The sequence below is a fragment of the Athene noctua genome, chromosome 7 (genome assembly GCF_965140245.1).
Source record: "Athene noctua chromosome 7, bAthNoc1.hap1.1, whole genome shotgun sequence".
NCBI lineage: Eukaryota > Metazoa > Chordata > Aves > Strigiformes > Strigidae > Athene > Athene noctua.
This window is the reverse complement of record NC_134043.1, coordinates 38,656,854-38,672,797: the sequence shown is the minus strand read 5'-3', so window position 1 is coordinate 38,672,797 and position 15,944 is coordinate 38,656,854. Positions and strand designations below refer to the sequence as shown.

The 15,944-nt window shown below is 42.5% G+C and overlaps 1 protein-coding gene across 3 annotated transcripts in view; it reads right to left on the bottom strand.

Moving 5' to 3' along the window:
- PLCL1 (phospholipase C like 1 (inactive)) overlaps nt 1–15,944 on the bottom strand; it is a 210,170-nt gene that overhangs the window by 30,059 nt on the left and 164,167 nt on the right. For all 3 annotated transcript variants that reach the window (XM_074910800.1, XM_074910801.1, XM_074910802.1), the window contains exons 2-3: nt 12,865–15,336; nt 10,459–10,662 (exon numbers count right to left, since the gene is read on the bottom strand). In XM_074910800.1, the coding sequence (XP_074766901.1) occupies nt 10,459–10,662; nt 12,865–15,336 (2,676 nt within the window). The remainder of the gene's footprint in view (nt 1–10,458; nt 10,663–12,864; nt 15,337–15,944) is intronic.

The following is a 15,944-nucleotide window of genomic DNA, read 5'->3' as shown; positions in this document are numbered from 1 at the left end:
AAGTCATGAATAGCGCTGATTTCCAGAGGTACTTAAACCTGTGCTGAACTTTATGCACTACAGCGGTTCAGACAGTTATAGTATTTCTTGAGTTTCTTTTTGGAGATATGCAGATCCAAATCCTATCCTATCCTATCCTCAACATTTCTGTTGAAGTTTAAAAGGAAAAAACCCAAAACAAAACAAAAGAGACAGTCAGTTTCAACAAGCCTACTCACAAGTTTCAAGAGATATCCATATTTATACATCTTCCTAAAGTAGCCCATTAACAGCAAACAGATGAAGTGGCCATTATGTGACAAGTTTCCTGAGCCTCCCTTCTTGCAAACGCTATTCTCCTTTGACAGTAACAAACCTTCCAAAACCCTTCAGAAGCCCAGGCAAGCAAGCAAATTGTTCCAATGTTATATTCTGTGAAACTGCAAAAGGTGGCACATACATCTGTTACAGAAGGCAAGAACATGCTGTATCACAAACTATGCCTGAGAACAATCACACTCTCCCGGGACATACACCACAAACCCCAATCAAATCCAAGCAGCATGAGAGCCGTGCCAATTAAAAATGAAGCAAACTGAATTCTGCCTAATGTTACATCCTGAAATTACAGAAGCCACCACTGAAAGCTTTGCCAAAACGCTACAACTGCTAAAAGCCTTCCTACTTTCAAACACACTAAATATGAAAACACAACCAGTAGGTTTTGATGATTTTAGTGGAAGACAGTATAACAGTATTAAATTAACATTTGCAAGTTAGCATGTCTTACTGTTTTAATTTATTTAACAAGGGAGGAGAGATGCTTCCACTTGTCACACCCAAATTCCAAGTTCTGGAGAAACTCAGATCCAAATTTTGCTCCTCATGTCATTTTCATTTCTAATTCAATGAAGACAGGCTGCACTTAATACAAATACCTATGCCTTTGCTTTGATATAACAAGAACATCAGAAAAACAAAATCCATTACCAGCTCCACAGGCAGAGAGAAAAAGTCCTGATACATCTGCAGAATGTAAAATTGTTTTTTAACAGAACATGCCCAGTGGATATGCCTGAAATTGAAATTACTTTTGATAGTATCCTTTGCCTTTCATTCTTATTACTTGCTTGTTCATGCATCATGTTGATTTTTTCCTCTTTGATATTTTTTCTTGTTATCTAGAAAGAAATGACAGTTTCTACCCACCCTCTGGCTTTTCCGTACCACAGCAGATAGTCATTTTGTGCTGAAAGAGCCATTCAGCTGCCAACTACAAATGCCGAAGTTGGTCTGAGCAGTAAAGACACGGAGAATCCTGAAAAAACCTGCAAGTCACTACAGAGGCAGACAGAAGCCAAACGTGCATCTCTTGCACATGCAGACCCTGAGCCCATGAGCCAGCACCCAACGCTGCCCGGGCCAGCCAGGTGCTGCCAGCATCACCACGGCTGCTGTGCCCTGAGCACCCACCACCCTGAGCCTGGACCCCAGGGGTATGTGCCTGTACTTCCGACCCAGCAGCAAGGTTTTGCCCAGCAATGTCAATGCGTCTTAAGCTGGGACAGTAAATCCAAAGCATCCAACTCTCCTGTGCTCAGATCTCTGAAATGGAACTTGACTTATGAGAGTTTCATACATATATATATACACACACGTACATATATATATGGCCACAGGAAATTATCCTACCATGCACAAAAAAAAGCAGGCTTGAGAATCATGCAATTTGGTAATCTAAGTTTGACTGTATCTTCCTCCAAATACTGGATCGGCTCCCAGGAGTTTCTGGTATGCCTGTTCTAGGATTCTCAGACACGAAGTTATTACATTCATTTTTTAAGAGAAAAGTGGCAGTAAGATGTCAATTTTCCCATACTGCAGAGTAGGTAGAGCAGTCCTCTACTCCTTTGATGCTGACATCAAAGACTCACTGCTCTCAGCTCAGCAAGAACAAACAATTAAAAACAGATCATATAGCAGAATTTAACCGGTTCCTGTCTTCCTGCTTGGCAGCAATTTTGACAAAAATAAGCAGCTTTTGACCCATGACAAATCTTCTGATTCTGAGCTCCTTAGGTCAGTGTCTGGGGTTAGGGGATGCCCTTGGTGCACCACCTGCCATCCTCCCTCACAGGTTCCTCTAGGAAATAATGCACTAGGTAGAAATAACACACACTGGGCCAGTTACGATACGTGATTTTGGCCAGCCTATGGTGTCTTTGTCACCTGTGATAACACAGCGTGTGGGACCCGGTATCCTACGTGACAGGCCAGACTCTGCTCCCAACAAGAACTGCGTGTGCAGCTTCAGCAGGCATGGAATCCTGGTTCCTAACGCTGCAGTACAAGATCATAACAACAGGCTAATGCAAGGATGAAGCCTGGGTGTTCACTTTGAAGAACCAAAGACTGATTCATACAGATAAAAGTACAACAGGCAAGTAACTGCTATCCAGGGTGTGGGGTTTTTTCCCTTTGGTTTGGTTTGGGTGTTTTTTGTTTCTTCTTAAAGCACATCACAATAGATAGTCTTAACAGGATTCTGTGGAAAACCTGGCAACAGAACTGATACAACTCTCACAAAATAGCCAAACTAATCTGAAAACCCACTTTTTCTTTTCTTTTTTTTTGATTTTCCCCTTTCATATGTTTTCACTTACACACAAGGTAGTACCTTGGGATATTTATTAAGTAAACATTGTAAAGATCACCTAAAAAGCTAAGTTATTAGTGACTGTTTACTGGAATTAATGTCAACAATGGTCAATATTCAATCTAAAGCAGGTAAAAGCAGGTGAGAGAGCCTCAGCTTGAAACTGCACATCCTTTCATGCACAGGACAGCAGGCAGAAGTTTTGGCAGGGTTCCTGGCTGCAGTGGAGGATGCTGGCCAGGGATGCAGCAGTTTGGACACCTCCACCTGGTCCTGTTCCTCAGCCCCTGAGAGACACTGTTACCATGGGTCTGCTCATCAACAGCTCCTGATCACAGTCCTGTGTCATGGCATCTAGATACACTTTTTTGGCATTAGTCTTGAAATGAGGCCATGGTCTCCCAGTCTGAATGGTCCCCTGCTTTCCCAGCTGGCATCACATCCAAAACCCTGCTTGGGGATGTCACCTGTTTCCCGCAGTGCCAAGACAAGAACCAGGAGCCCTAAACACAACATGGAAGGCTGTGAGATTTTCTGCTGGGAGGGTAACCCCACAAATCACACGATAGCCTGATTTTCAAGCCCAGTTTTGACAGTAACATTTCAGAAACCACCAATCTGTCTCAAATGTGAAGAGTGAGTTTTCTGATGTTCACAGCATGAATTTCCATGCACCTTTACTCTGCTCAGACCTGTGCTGAGCAGCGCTCTCGGGCAGCTGGGTAAGCCCCAGCTATGTGCCTGAAGCCCATCAGGATGCTGTTTAATGTCAGGTCCCAAACGGCAACTCGCTTCAGTGAGTGACTCTCAGAGTGAGAGACATCCTGCTCCCTCAGGAAACTCATGTTTCTACAGTGTTAACTCCTGAATGCTGAGCTTCAAGGAATTAACCTCCAAGCAACATACACTGAAAGGCAACCTTTACAAGATGGATGCTGATATCTGGGTCCACTTGGGAGTCAGTGAGGAAATTTTTAGCAGTTGCTGAAGCTGGCAAGATTGCTCAGGACAACTTGCATTTCCCATGTCAGAAAGAAGATGGTAAACTTTACTGAGTGATATGTTTAACATAACTACAGGAGAAAAAAAGTGGACAAGAATAGGAATGAAAGCACACAAAACCGGACCTCAGTATAGGGACTTAAAAAGCTACCTTGCTGACCAACCTTATTCCTATTATTCTTATTAAAGTAAGCAGAAGGGGAGAAGGCTGAATGAGAGAAACTACCACACACCTTGACATCATTTGGGATCCTGCTAACTTCAGTACTGGGCCCTGTGTCCTGAGGGCTGAGACCTGCGGAGAGGGCATGGGGTTCCTTCTGCGCTTGCTCGTCAGCAGAGCCAGAGCTCTGCGGGAACCAAGGACAGCCCTGCTCCTCCTCTCATCAGGAACCCCTGCCACGTTTCCATGGGAGCAGGGACACATGGATTTTTCTGAGTCCTAGAGATGCTAACCCTCCTGGTGAGGCTGCAGCACTAGAAATGTTCTCACAAGAAGTGAATATGGGGTTGTTCAATTGACAAAAGATGCACGTGGCAAGAGTCCCAGAAGTACAAGTCACATTTAATAAATTAATGGGAATGAAGAATACAAAGCCTCATCTGCATAGGTCAGGTATTTTCTGCAAAATAGCTCATTTAATTTAAATAATTCTTATGCAATGCTGAAAGCAAGAAACTTAAACCTGATTCATCTCCACCTACCTGAAGCACCCTGTTACAATCATGCTGGTTTCTCACAAAAGCATGGGAAGCAAAAGCTGGCACAAACCCAGGAATTTCTCTCTTGTCTGGTATATAAGACCCAGGAGGTGGAAGAGACCACAGGCTGAAAATATACTCGACTTGTCTCACTTAAGTGTCTAAATAGAACGTGCAATATCAATTTTAAAATCCCATTGCTTCATGGAAAGAATGATGCTTTACTTTGTCACTTCTGTTGGGTTAATTATGAAGATAAATACATTTGAAGTGAAATTTTAAAAATCTTAACACTAAGGGCATCATATTTTTACTTACAAGAAATTAACAGGCTTATTTATTGTCTGTACTAAAGGCAGTTTAATCACAGGATCAGTACAAACTGAACAAAAAATATTATTTCTTTTTACTGTAATGAACTCCTGTGCTAGAGGCCAATTCTTTTTCTCATTACAAACTATTCTACAAACTGAAAAGGAAAGAGAAAATTAACACAGCAGAAGCTCACCAAAAAAGACAAAAAAAAGACAGGAAAAGCTCCTGGTGGTAAATTAAAGCACTGTTCCTGCTGGGAAGATAAATGATACAAAAGGGAAAGTTCAAAGAATCCTCTTATAAATATTCCAAAGTTCAGAACAGAAATTGACTGAACATCAAACTAAAAAGCAGCTTTCTCTCAAGTGTCTCCTCATGGCCGTTGTCCCAATCTCCTATGTCTTTCATTGACAATGAAGAGTTTTGCCTGGGTAAGAAGTATCATATTGTGCCTCTATTGCTTAAAAAAATCCAAACCAAACAAGCCAACAAACCTCATACACACCCACACCCCCAGCCCACCATCAGACAAAAATTAAAAAGGCTACAAAAACACAACCAATTTGGAAAAATAGCTGAAGCACAAATTGAGCTCACGAAAATTTGAACACGATTCCCTCTTTAGCACTGAGTATTTCTTGCAGACATCTGGGACAAGAAACAGCCAGGCAATCAATCGTGTGCCAGCAAGTCTTGCAAAAGAGGAAGGATGTGCACGTGGTGCCAGGACGTTAGAAGGAACGCTGGCCACCAGTCTGCCTTGTCCCTGTCCCAATATGCTTCAAGCCAGGTTTCTGTATGTGAGCCTTTTCCTGCAACAGCCCAGTAAGAGGAACAGTTATCAGGGATGGTTACATCAATGGGAAACATCTGAAATAACTTATCTGTCGGTAAACTGCCAAAGGAACTGAATGAAATTCACCTTAAATGAATTTTTGCTTACAAATATTTTTTTTTAAATATGGTGTCAAGAGTGTTGCAGGATGTGATCTGGTGTATGACCAGTCCTCCAAAAAATAACAGGAGCAGCGGAGGAGCAGCAGGAGGGGTCAGATTTCAATATGCTTATGCTAAAACAGAGTAACTGAAGTATCCAAATGGAACTTCATTTTGTAATAAAAGTTCTGATCTGACCGTTTTCAGGTCCTATTTAAAAAGGGACTAAGGGTCATGGGCTATCAGACAGAGAAACTGCGAGAGTGGTGTGTAAAAAAGAAAGTTAATTATAAGAAGTGGAGAAAGAAACAGGATAATTGCTTTCCCAGTCTATGACCAATTTTGGATGGAAATATCTTCATCTTTAAAATAGATACAAATTCAAGACAATGTCCATGTACTGGACTGGGTTTGACGTCAGTGCTTCATGACACTTCCTTGGCAGTGGACACTCTGCTCTGCAATATCCCTTGTCTTCGGCTGCTCAGAGAATTGTGAAAAACATTCCTTTGGGGATGACACTGTCCCCGGCAAAATATGAATTTTAGTGCAAAAGCTCACAAAAATCTATTTAGTCATTTTACATTGACATAAACTGGGAAAACAGACTTTCTTCTTGGGAATAAAGAGATGTCACGTCTGCATCAAGACAAAGAAACCCAAAAAGACTGAATCTGAAAGAACAGAAGATTAAGTTCCCTTCCACACACACCTCAGCAGATTTCTGCTAGAATGCACAGCCCAATACCTGTGTCAACAAAAACACTGCCATTAAATACATCAAACTAATTCCCAGCAGCACCATAGATATTACCTCTCTTCTGAAAAATCCCAAATCCTTCTCCATGTTGACTGAGACATTCTTAACTAACTTGCCATCTCTCAACAGTACCTACAGACATACTGTTCTTCTTTACCTGTCTGATCCAAAATAACAAGATCAGTTCCAGTAAAGAGGCTTGAATACAGAGAAAAACATTAATGTCAACATGAGTCTACAGAACGAATAGCTTCTCTGTTCAACCTTTTTTACACCTTCTGTTGTTTATGATTCAAAACTATGTAAAGATACTTGGGGAGCTTCTTTTATTTTTCTAGAAAAATTCCTGTATGCACACGAGCCAGGAAATCGGGTGAAACCAAGAACATTTATTATAACTTGTTTATTGCTTTTGATTTGCAAATGATTCAATCATTTGATCTTGGAGGAAAAAATAATGTCGAACCAATAACTGAAATGCAAAGTGCACAAGTGTCCCTCAGTTCATGCATGCTTGCATCAGCACATGAATACATCGTGCAGAGAAACCACAATCTGTTTCTGAACAATTCTCAACCAAAAAAAATCCTAACTTCACGGGATAACGGTTTGCAATGAATAATTCCACCATCTGTCAAGTCCAGCTGGGCCCCATCCCTTCTCTTCACATTGAGTATCTCCTTTTTTAAGGTGTGATCAAATGAACCATCAATTTGACAGGTTGTAAGGCACACTGCACGTGCTGCCCACCTGAACAAGCATCTTGCCATGGGGAGAAAGACAGTCCTTCCTTGTAGGAAAGGAAAGGTCTGAAGAACAGCTTTGTAAGTCACACGCTACGCTATCCTAGGACGTATGTGTAGGAATCAATGACATTACTGGAATCCATTCATCATGCTCTATGTATGGTATCAACCAAAGCTGTAAGTTGAAATAAACCATTCTAAACTGTATTGCTGGTAGCTGACACACTTTCAAAAATATTGTATGTGTATTATCAACTGTTACCCTTATTTTCTTGGTTTTGGCAAATCCCATTCCCTGCTCTCCTCTGCAGAAACTCTCATACAACCCAACATCATCAATGAAGTCTCTTCCTCCACAAGACATGGCAACTGTTGAGTTCCACTAAACCATTGCAATGGAACCATTTTTTTAAAAAAAAGAGAGTTCTGAACAATCATTCCAGTTCCTTAAACAAAGCACATTAAATTTTATTCTAATAAGGCTTCTCTCAAAAGAAAAAATTTAATGTGGAACACAATGGTAAAATTAATTGCCCAGGAAAAAACAAACAAACTGCACAAACCAGTCTTTGTCTATCCTGCCTGCTGACAAAGGCCAAGTAGGAAAGAACAGACAGTTAATTGTTTTCCAGATCATTGTGGCAGGTCTGTGAGCATTTGTACCTCCATTTGCCTGGACTGTCAGCCCTGTCTATGCCCCATTAAACACATAGGCAGAGTTTATCATTTCCACAGGGGGAAAAAGGAAAAAAGTATGTTCAGTTGGCAATTTCCTGTAGGGGGAAAAAATTCTAACACATTAGGGTTGTCTTTATCTGACTATTTTCAAAGCAGACTTTTTAAAGAATGTGAAATATGTCATGTTTCTGGAGGTGGTGAGTGCCCAGCACTCAAGCTACCTGGGCTGTGGAGCCCAGTAAGTGAGGCAGACCTACAATCACAGCTTCCCACTATGAGATTTAGGGTCAAATTTTTTCAGTTTTACTGTAAAAGGAATTAAGAGGTACAGCCCATTCATACAAGAGGGAGGCCAACATAAATAGCTTTTATTTTACGCATTTAAAATTGCTCTCAGGCCTATTCCCCCAAAAAGTGCTTTGAAGTGAAGAGACAGTTCTGGGGAATTAGAGACATGCAGCAAACATCTGTGGATCCAGTTTCTTGAAGCCATATTTATTAACAACTTAAAATGCTGAACTGTAGTATAACTTGAATAAAAGTCAATCAGTAAATAACAAGCTAAAATATTTTATACTTCTTTCCACTAACATCTCCTTGTGCTCTCATTTGCACAAAAAAAGGTGGAAAAAAAGAAAAAGAAATTATTGTTATTAAGAAGAAATACACCCTGGATTATACCAGGTCATTCTGAACACCATAGCAAGGAAAAGCCCTCTCTCAATATTAAACTGAAAATCCCTCCCCACACTGTATTTTCAAATATCAAGATTGATAGACCCAGTTCATTTTTTTTAAACATAGAAAAGGATAAATAGATTTCAATAATCTGCTGCTGGCATTGCCTTAAAAGGCAAATATCCAAAATATAGCAAAAATATTTATTAAATCTGACTTCTGCTTTTTCAGAAGCAAACAGTTTTAGCAAAGTAAAAGGCAGTCCCAGACAAAGTGGGTTAAAATAATTTAGTATTGTGTACTCATTAGCTAGAATTACATCTCAAATCAACCCTTATACAGGCACAGAAAAATTCCCTTCTCTCTTGCAGCCCTCTGATTTTATACTCCTTGCACTGTCTTGACATTCAAGGTACATCTTCCTCCATCAGAGACAAATGTGAGAGCAAACATTACTTACAACAGTTATACAAGTGTTTTTATCTGTATCTGAAACAGGCCTTTCAACTATTTAAATTGAAAAACTGTTTCCAAAGCACAAGGAGGCCTTGAAATGTCCCATGTGTACTCTTCAGTATATAATTATAAAGATAAGAGGTGACACTTTCATTCTGGTAAAACTCCATTAAGCAGGCCTCCAAAGACAGAAAAATCTCTTATTTATGTGGTATTTGTTCTTTCAGACAGACATCACACCATGTAACAAATCTATCCAAAGAAAGTCTAATCTAAAATATGGCAATCAGCTGGATTTGCAAATCCTTGTTCTGGTATTGTTACAGCTGGTATTTTATTACCTCACCTTAAACACCTTCAAGTAATATAAACTACTCTGGGAGGAACCCAAGGGTTACTTCAGAGTATTTTTAGTCATTCTCTTTTAACCAACATCAGTGTCTCCCGCTTCCTTCAAGCTAATTTTCTCCTGAAAAGTGTGTTAAAACAGCAAAAAATGAGAAGAAAAGGAGGTGACCATTTGACACGTTGAATAACTGGTCAAAACTTGCGATCCCTCTTCACAACGCTTCAGGGTCGAAAGCAATCTGATACCCCCACAGTTATTCACCATTTTATTAATTACGAACATAAGCTGCAGAAATAACTGCCGTGCACTGAATATGCATCGTGATTTAGTCTGGTTGCCGCTGCGTAATATCTAAGTCAGGGTTTGTAAAACCATGTGGTTTGCTACTGGTTGCTGCAGACAATCTACTAAGGATGGGAAGCAATGGGGCAGTCTCGGAGCCCGAGAGGCACAACATGACCACAACTTCTGCTGCTGGAAGACACCCACAGCTGTTGCTCAGTCACCCACAGCAGTGACATATGTCATACAAGGCTGAGCAGTGGCACTCACCTGGAATTACTGCAGTTCATCTCTCTACCTTTTTATAAGTATTTCTGTACCATATTGACCTCTCTTTCCCCATGCAAATGGGCATTTTTAAAACTTCCCTTCCAACTTTGCCATGCCCTCCCCAAGAGCAACACTGGCAGCGACGTGGGTGCTGCCCATGTGTCAGGGGATGTACAGCTGACATGCCCGCATCGTTCAGCTTCCTCAGTCATACAATGAGTGACCTACAGTGCTGCTGAAAGATGTGGGGAAGGGGACGGTGCAGCTTTTCCTGGCAACTCCCATGCTGCAGCTCCCTGCCTAATGGTCTTGCCCACTGCTGCGGGGAGGCCAGCAAAGGGCAGTGCACAAATCTTACTACTTCCAAGGACAACTAACAGCCGGCAGTACATGCCAAATTGCTGCTCTTTTTGTAAACAAAGTCCTCTTCAAGTGCCAACCTGTGCTAGCCACAACCGTGTTTAAAAAAAGAAACAACAAAAAGGCCAGTGTGGCATTTTGGTGATGAAAGAACAATTTTGCATAGCCTAAGTCATTTGAAGAGCCTTGTTCATTTAACTGCAATATGTGGGCATGTGAAAGCCAGCGGGCATTGCCTGCCACCTTCAAATGGTGGGGAATGGCAGAGGGAGCAGTGGTAAGCACCTACCAGGTCATACGCCGCCAGGACCTTTTTCTGCACGTCGGGCATGGTCCCCAGAGGCTCTAGGTAAGGAAATGCGTCCTTCATGCAGAGGGTAACGGAGGGGGTGTTGTCACTGCTCACGAGGCGTGAGGACAGCGTCAGGATGCACTGCTTCAGGCTCGCGATGGGCGGCAGCCCGCACAGCTCCTTGACGGACACCATGGCATTCTGGGGGAGGGAAAAGAAATATTTGAGACATGTTGCTGCTTGCCACTTAGTCCCCCCCCGTCTGCCAGTACCTCACTGGCGCCTGCCTGCTTCCATCTCCTGATGTGAGGCTGTGCTCCCCTGCTGCCCGCCATCCCTGGGTCCCCCATGGACCCCGGGGTGCTGGCACACACAGGAATTCCCAGCCAGCCCCGCTCTCAGCTCCCTGAGCCTACTGCCAGCTGCAGCTTTCCCCCAGGCCCAGGTATCCCAGCTGCCAGTTCTGCAGCTATTTTGCATTGCAAATCCAGCCCCAACAGGGACAAGCTCTGGTCCCCAGCATATTAAACCATCAGCCTAAAATGCTATTTCTCTTCCCAACTGTTCAGACTCCAATTGCTTTTGATGCTCTAATCGCCTCATTCTCCCGTCATTATCATCCTCCAGCAAGAACAAGTTCGACAGACCTCATATTTCCCATGGGAAAGGCAAGCAGGAAAAAACTACTTTGTTTTCAGTCTTGCATTACCACATCATAAAGAAACACAAACACTCTTTCCCCTTCATGGGTCACATGTAAGAAAATCAATACTGGATATACAGGTCAAACCAAACTAACATGCCAGGATTTATTTATTTATCAAGTCAGTGGACGTACAGCTGACATGCCCTCATCATTTAGCTTCCTGGGTCACACAATGAGTGACCAAGATGCACAAAATCTAGGAGTATTATAACAAACCATACCTTCTAAATGTTCCCCCCCACATCTTGCTGAAAAAAGTCATCAGAAAATGCCCAGCTAATTAATAGAGGCTTTTCTTATTAATCAACTACATTAGCATGCAGTTAAAACTAACAACTGTGTCTTTATGAAGTATTCCCCAGAACAAGATCTTGTACTGAATTTCACTTGGAAGGAACATTAATGCTGTTTCTGAGTCAGATTCAGAGTATTTTCTTTTATATAGTTCACATATAGTGCCTGACCTAGACAGAAGGTGGAGTCAGGGGTTCAAACTAGTTACTTTCAAGGCCTGCAGCAAAGGAAAGGCTGGGAAGAGTTTCCCATTCTTAAAAATATGCTTAGACTATTCCTATGGGAGTGATTTAAAACTTATGTCATTTTGTAAACTTTTCCAGCTGCCAACATTTAATTTGCTTTAGACTCTGTCCAGAAGAGTGGGGTCAATGAAGTGCCATGCGTTTTTCTCCTGTTTTCAAGAAAGAAAAATGTATTGTTTCTGTATCTTTACCAAGGAGACAGCTATGGCTGATTTCAACTATTTATTAAGGAAAACTCGTTGTTTAATACTATTCAGTTTTGTTTCTAGGCAGCGCCTGGACCTCTGAATTGAGCTGCCCCTTAATCAACCCGCAGAGTCCCCCCTGCTCCAGAGAAGAGTACAGGGTAGGCTGGTTCTTGTCTGGCTTCACTGCCACTTCGCCTCCCGCCAGCCACAAAGGTCTAACCCAAGCAGCTGTGATGGTGCTGTGCACCTGGACCCCGATGCCCCCAGCCGCAGCAGGCTCTGGCTGCTCTCGGAGCAGCACGGGCCAGCGGACTCCGTGCCAGGAGACCCTCTGAGCCAGGACGCAGCACCAGTGTCTGTGCTGGCACTCAGCCAGCCAAGCCAGCACAGCCATTTAGCAGGGAGTAAATTGCATCCAAGTGGCATTCAGTGCCTATGTTGAACATCTGCAGCCCTTGGGCAAACGGTGGAAACACACGTTCAGGGAAATGTGCTGTTCTTTGCACAGTGGATTTCTCTGGTGTACATAAGACCTTAATGGCAAATCCACTGTTTCTTATACTTACCCAGACAAAGAAAATTAAGAGCATAATCCTCACACAGTTAGCAAAACGAAAGCTTGCTGGTTTTTTCCAGGACCAGCAAGGAAATTACGTTTTTGAGACCTGAGGCCTGGAGACACAAATGTACCCTTAGTTCTGCTTTCTCAAACAAAAACAACCAGTAAAGCACGTGTTTGGAGAGGGCGTATTGATTTTTAGAACACTTTTGCCTAATCCCACACTTGCTTGTTAGTGAATGCCTGTTACGGTCAGTCTTCCAATGTCCAGTTAAAGGCTGACAACAGTTGTAGGTCTGAAGCTTCACCAACTTCCACCAGCTTCAGTAAATTTGCCCTACCAGCAGCTCACACCAGGATGTCCACTTCCACATTCAGGACACACCAACACACATGACCGAAGTGTCATACCTGCATATTTTCTCTCATGTCAGTCGCCTCTCGTAGTGGATGCACTGCCAGCTTAAAGATGTCATCGATAGTTTTGAGACCAGTGTTCCTCAGCATGGTGTACTCCCTTGCTTTCTTTCCTATCCTCACTGACAGGCTGCGCTTTTGGGCCTTCCCACCTCCACTTCGGTTGGTTATTGCAATGTGAACAAAGAGAGTAACGTGCTCCATGATATCACCCACAAAAGACCGCAGTGGTATGTGCCTGTATCCAGGCTGTAAGCACTCCAGCGGGACGGTGTACTGCCCTATGAACTCATCCCCAATGTAGTCATCATCCAAAACAACAAAACGGATCATGGCCAGCTCCGGCAGATTGATCTGGAATTCAAAGCTTTCATCAAAAATGGGGTTATCACTGTTTTGCTGAACAGTTTTAGTTCTTTGTTCGGTGCAGTCTGCAGGAATTCCATGTATTTCTATGCAGACATAGGGGTCTATGACATCCCCTTTTGCACATGCACCCTTGGGCTTTGGAAAGTTCTGACCACTGATTATTTTGACATGTAGAACTTGGGGAGAGACCCCCGGAACAATGCCCTTGGTATTTGCACTGAAGTAAGACACTTCATCACGCATGACTGAAGGCCTGAGAACGTACCCGCACCCCCCGTTCTGTAGAAACCAGCCAGTGTGTAAGTCCATCATGGGCCCTGGGGTCTGATAGTTCATGGCCACTATCTGGCAACCACAATTCCAAAAATCTTGAGGATTTAAGTTACTGGAATCTATCCTCATAGCACTTGGGTACACCCGGGACAGAAATTTTTTGTTGTAGTTGACAAAATCTTCAGGGTATTCATTTGCAATTCGACTGGCTTCTGCCTCACTGAAGGAGCACATTTCCCAATAGTTTTGAGCTTTCATGGATGTCTCAAAATCTTTGTATTGGACAGATTTGCATAGGGATACCAAGTCAGACAATTCCTTGCAGAGCCAGATCAGCTTCGGTTCCCTTGAGAAGTCCTCTGACAGCCTCCGGGATATTTCAGCCTCTTCATCTTCATCCGTGACTTCTCCTTCTAATATATCCTGGTCACAGGGCAGCTTCTTCCCCTTCACAATGATCTTCATTTTCAGTTTCTCGGGGGATGGGAGGTAGACTTCTGAGGATAAAGGTGCCTCTGTGTACAGTTTGTTTCCAAAGATCCTTCTCATGTGTTGTGCCATTACCTTCTGCTGTTGTACCGAGCAGTGGTTCCCCAAGCAGAGAATAAGGGGGTATTCTGAAGCAAAGAAGGCCAATTTGTTTATTACCTCAATAACATTTCGAAAGGCAAGTGGCGATGTCATGTTGTTACGGTTACAAATAATGGGTTCATTATCTGGGCCGTCACAGACGTCTAGTTCAATACTCCGACAACTCATCTTTAAAGCTCTGACATAACCATTGATATCAGCTGGCCCTCTGAGCTGGTCTTCTATTAGATATGTATTGTGGGATGCATTGATGTAGTAGTGTGACAAAGGCTGTGTCATGTCTTGGACAATTTTTTTGTGCTCTGGGTCAAAAATATCACATTCTGGGGACAACAGGTATTGAGTAAATCCATCAATTGCAAGAAAACCTTTTAACCGCCCTTCTTGAGAAAGCTCGTACCTGCGTATAATATCTAGACACATTTCTTCTGTTATGTGGGTCACTCCTTGCTCAGCCTCTAAAAACAGCATGAGGTCATTGGCATCTAGATACTCTTTGTTTTTAGATATCTGCACGAGTAAGAAATAAACCTCAGGTCTTGTGCAAAGTTCGCTGAATGCTTCACAAAATTCCTCTTTCGTTACTCGTGTTGTCAGTTTCTCCTTGCTCTTCTGGATTTCCTTAAATTTTAATCTAATCTTTGATTCCTTTAAGGTTGGGTTAAGCTTCTTTATTAGCTCCACAGACGTATCTTCTAACATTATGCCATTACCATCAACATCTGCTGCTTCGAATACAGTTTTTAGCCAGGCAAACCGTGGGGTATTATGGCTGCTTTCCATCAAATCTAGTGGTTGTTTGCTACGAGAAACCAAGTACCTTAATCCTGATACCCAAATATTGGCCACATCAGCTGAATTGGCAACCAAGTCAAGGGACTCATAATTCTCACCGTGAATTACTGACAGCGCACAGTCCTCAGAAATTTGGTCTGCAAGTCCATTATTCCTGAATGTTTCTGTGTTCTTCCCTAGTCTGATTTCTTTTATAGCAGAAATATCAAGTTTGGCTTTGTCAAGGTCCTTCTTGGAAGGCTCCCAACGAAGAGCCTGCAGGTCAGGGTCCAGAGTAAAAAAACGGTTATAAATCCGGGAATTTGGACGAACTTTCTTCAATTCACACCCAGCCTGCATAAAGCTGATACAGTCGCTGGCACTGCTTATTTTCTTCTCTGATGGCATGCTGCTGAAGGACACTGTTTTCTTTCTTCCACATTTTTGGTTTGAAGGATCCTGTGGAATACATTAAGAAAAAGAACGAGTAAGTTTTCTTTGGCCATTCCACAAGTGCATAAATAATAGAGAAGATATGTTTATGTAAAGATAATTCATGTTCTTCTGAACCTCAAAACACAACATATTATCTCTTCCCACAATTCAGTTCCCAACTGAGCTATAAAATATACTGAGCTATACAGCGACTTGATTGATTGCAGCATTAGAGATACCATGTTTGCATGAGTGACATTTGCAGCTATTAAGCTGCCTTCCAGATTTCAACAACTCGCTACAGCTATGAGGAGGTAGTATCTGGTTGTGTCCAATACATTTTCAAAACAGCAATACATGGGAAGAGAGGTTTCATGGGAAGCTCCAGCACCTGGTTAAGGTCTGCATAACCAGAACTGGGGTGGATCTCACCAGGATTTAAGGGATATCATGAATAAATGAGGAACTTTGCAATAAAAAGCATGAGAAAAGAGTCACAGCCTATGTGGGAGGAGAAGGGGAAGAAGTCTCCAAAGCAGTGTTAGGAGGAGAGCCTGGGATGGGTCACCATGCCTGTGGGGCACACATGACAGCTTGGTGCTCAGCAGATGAGCATCCTTCCTCAATTCTGC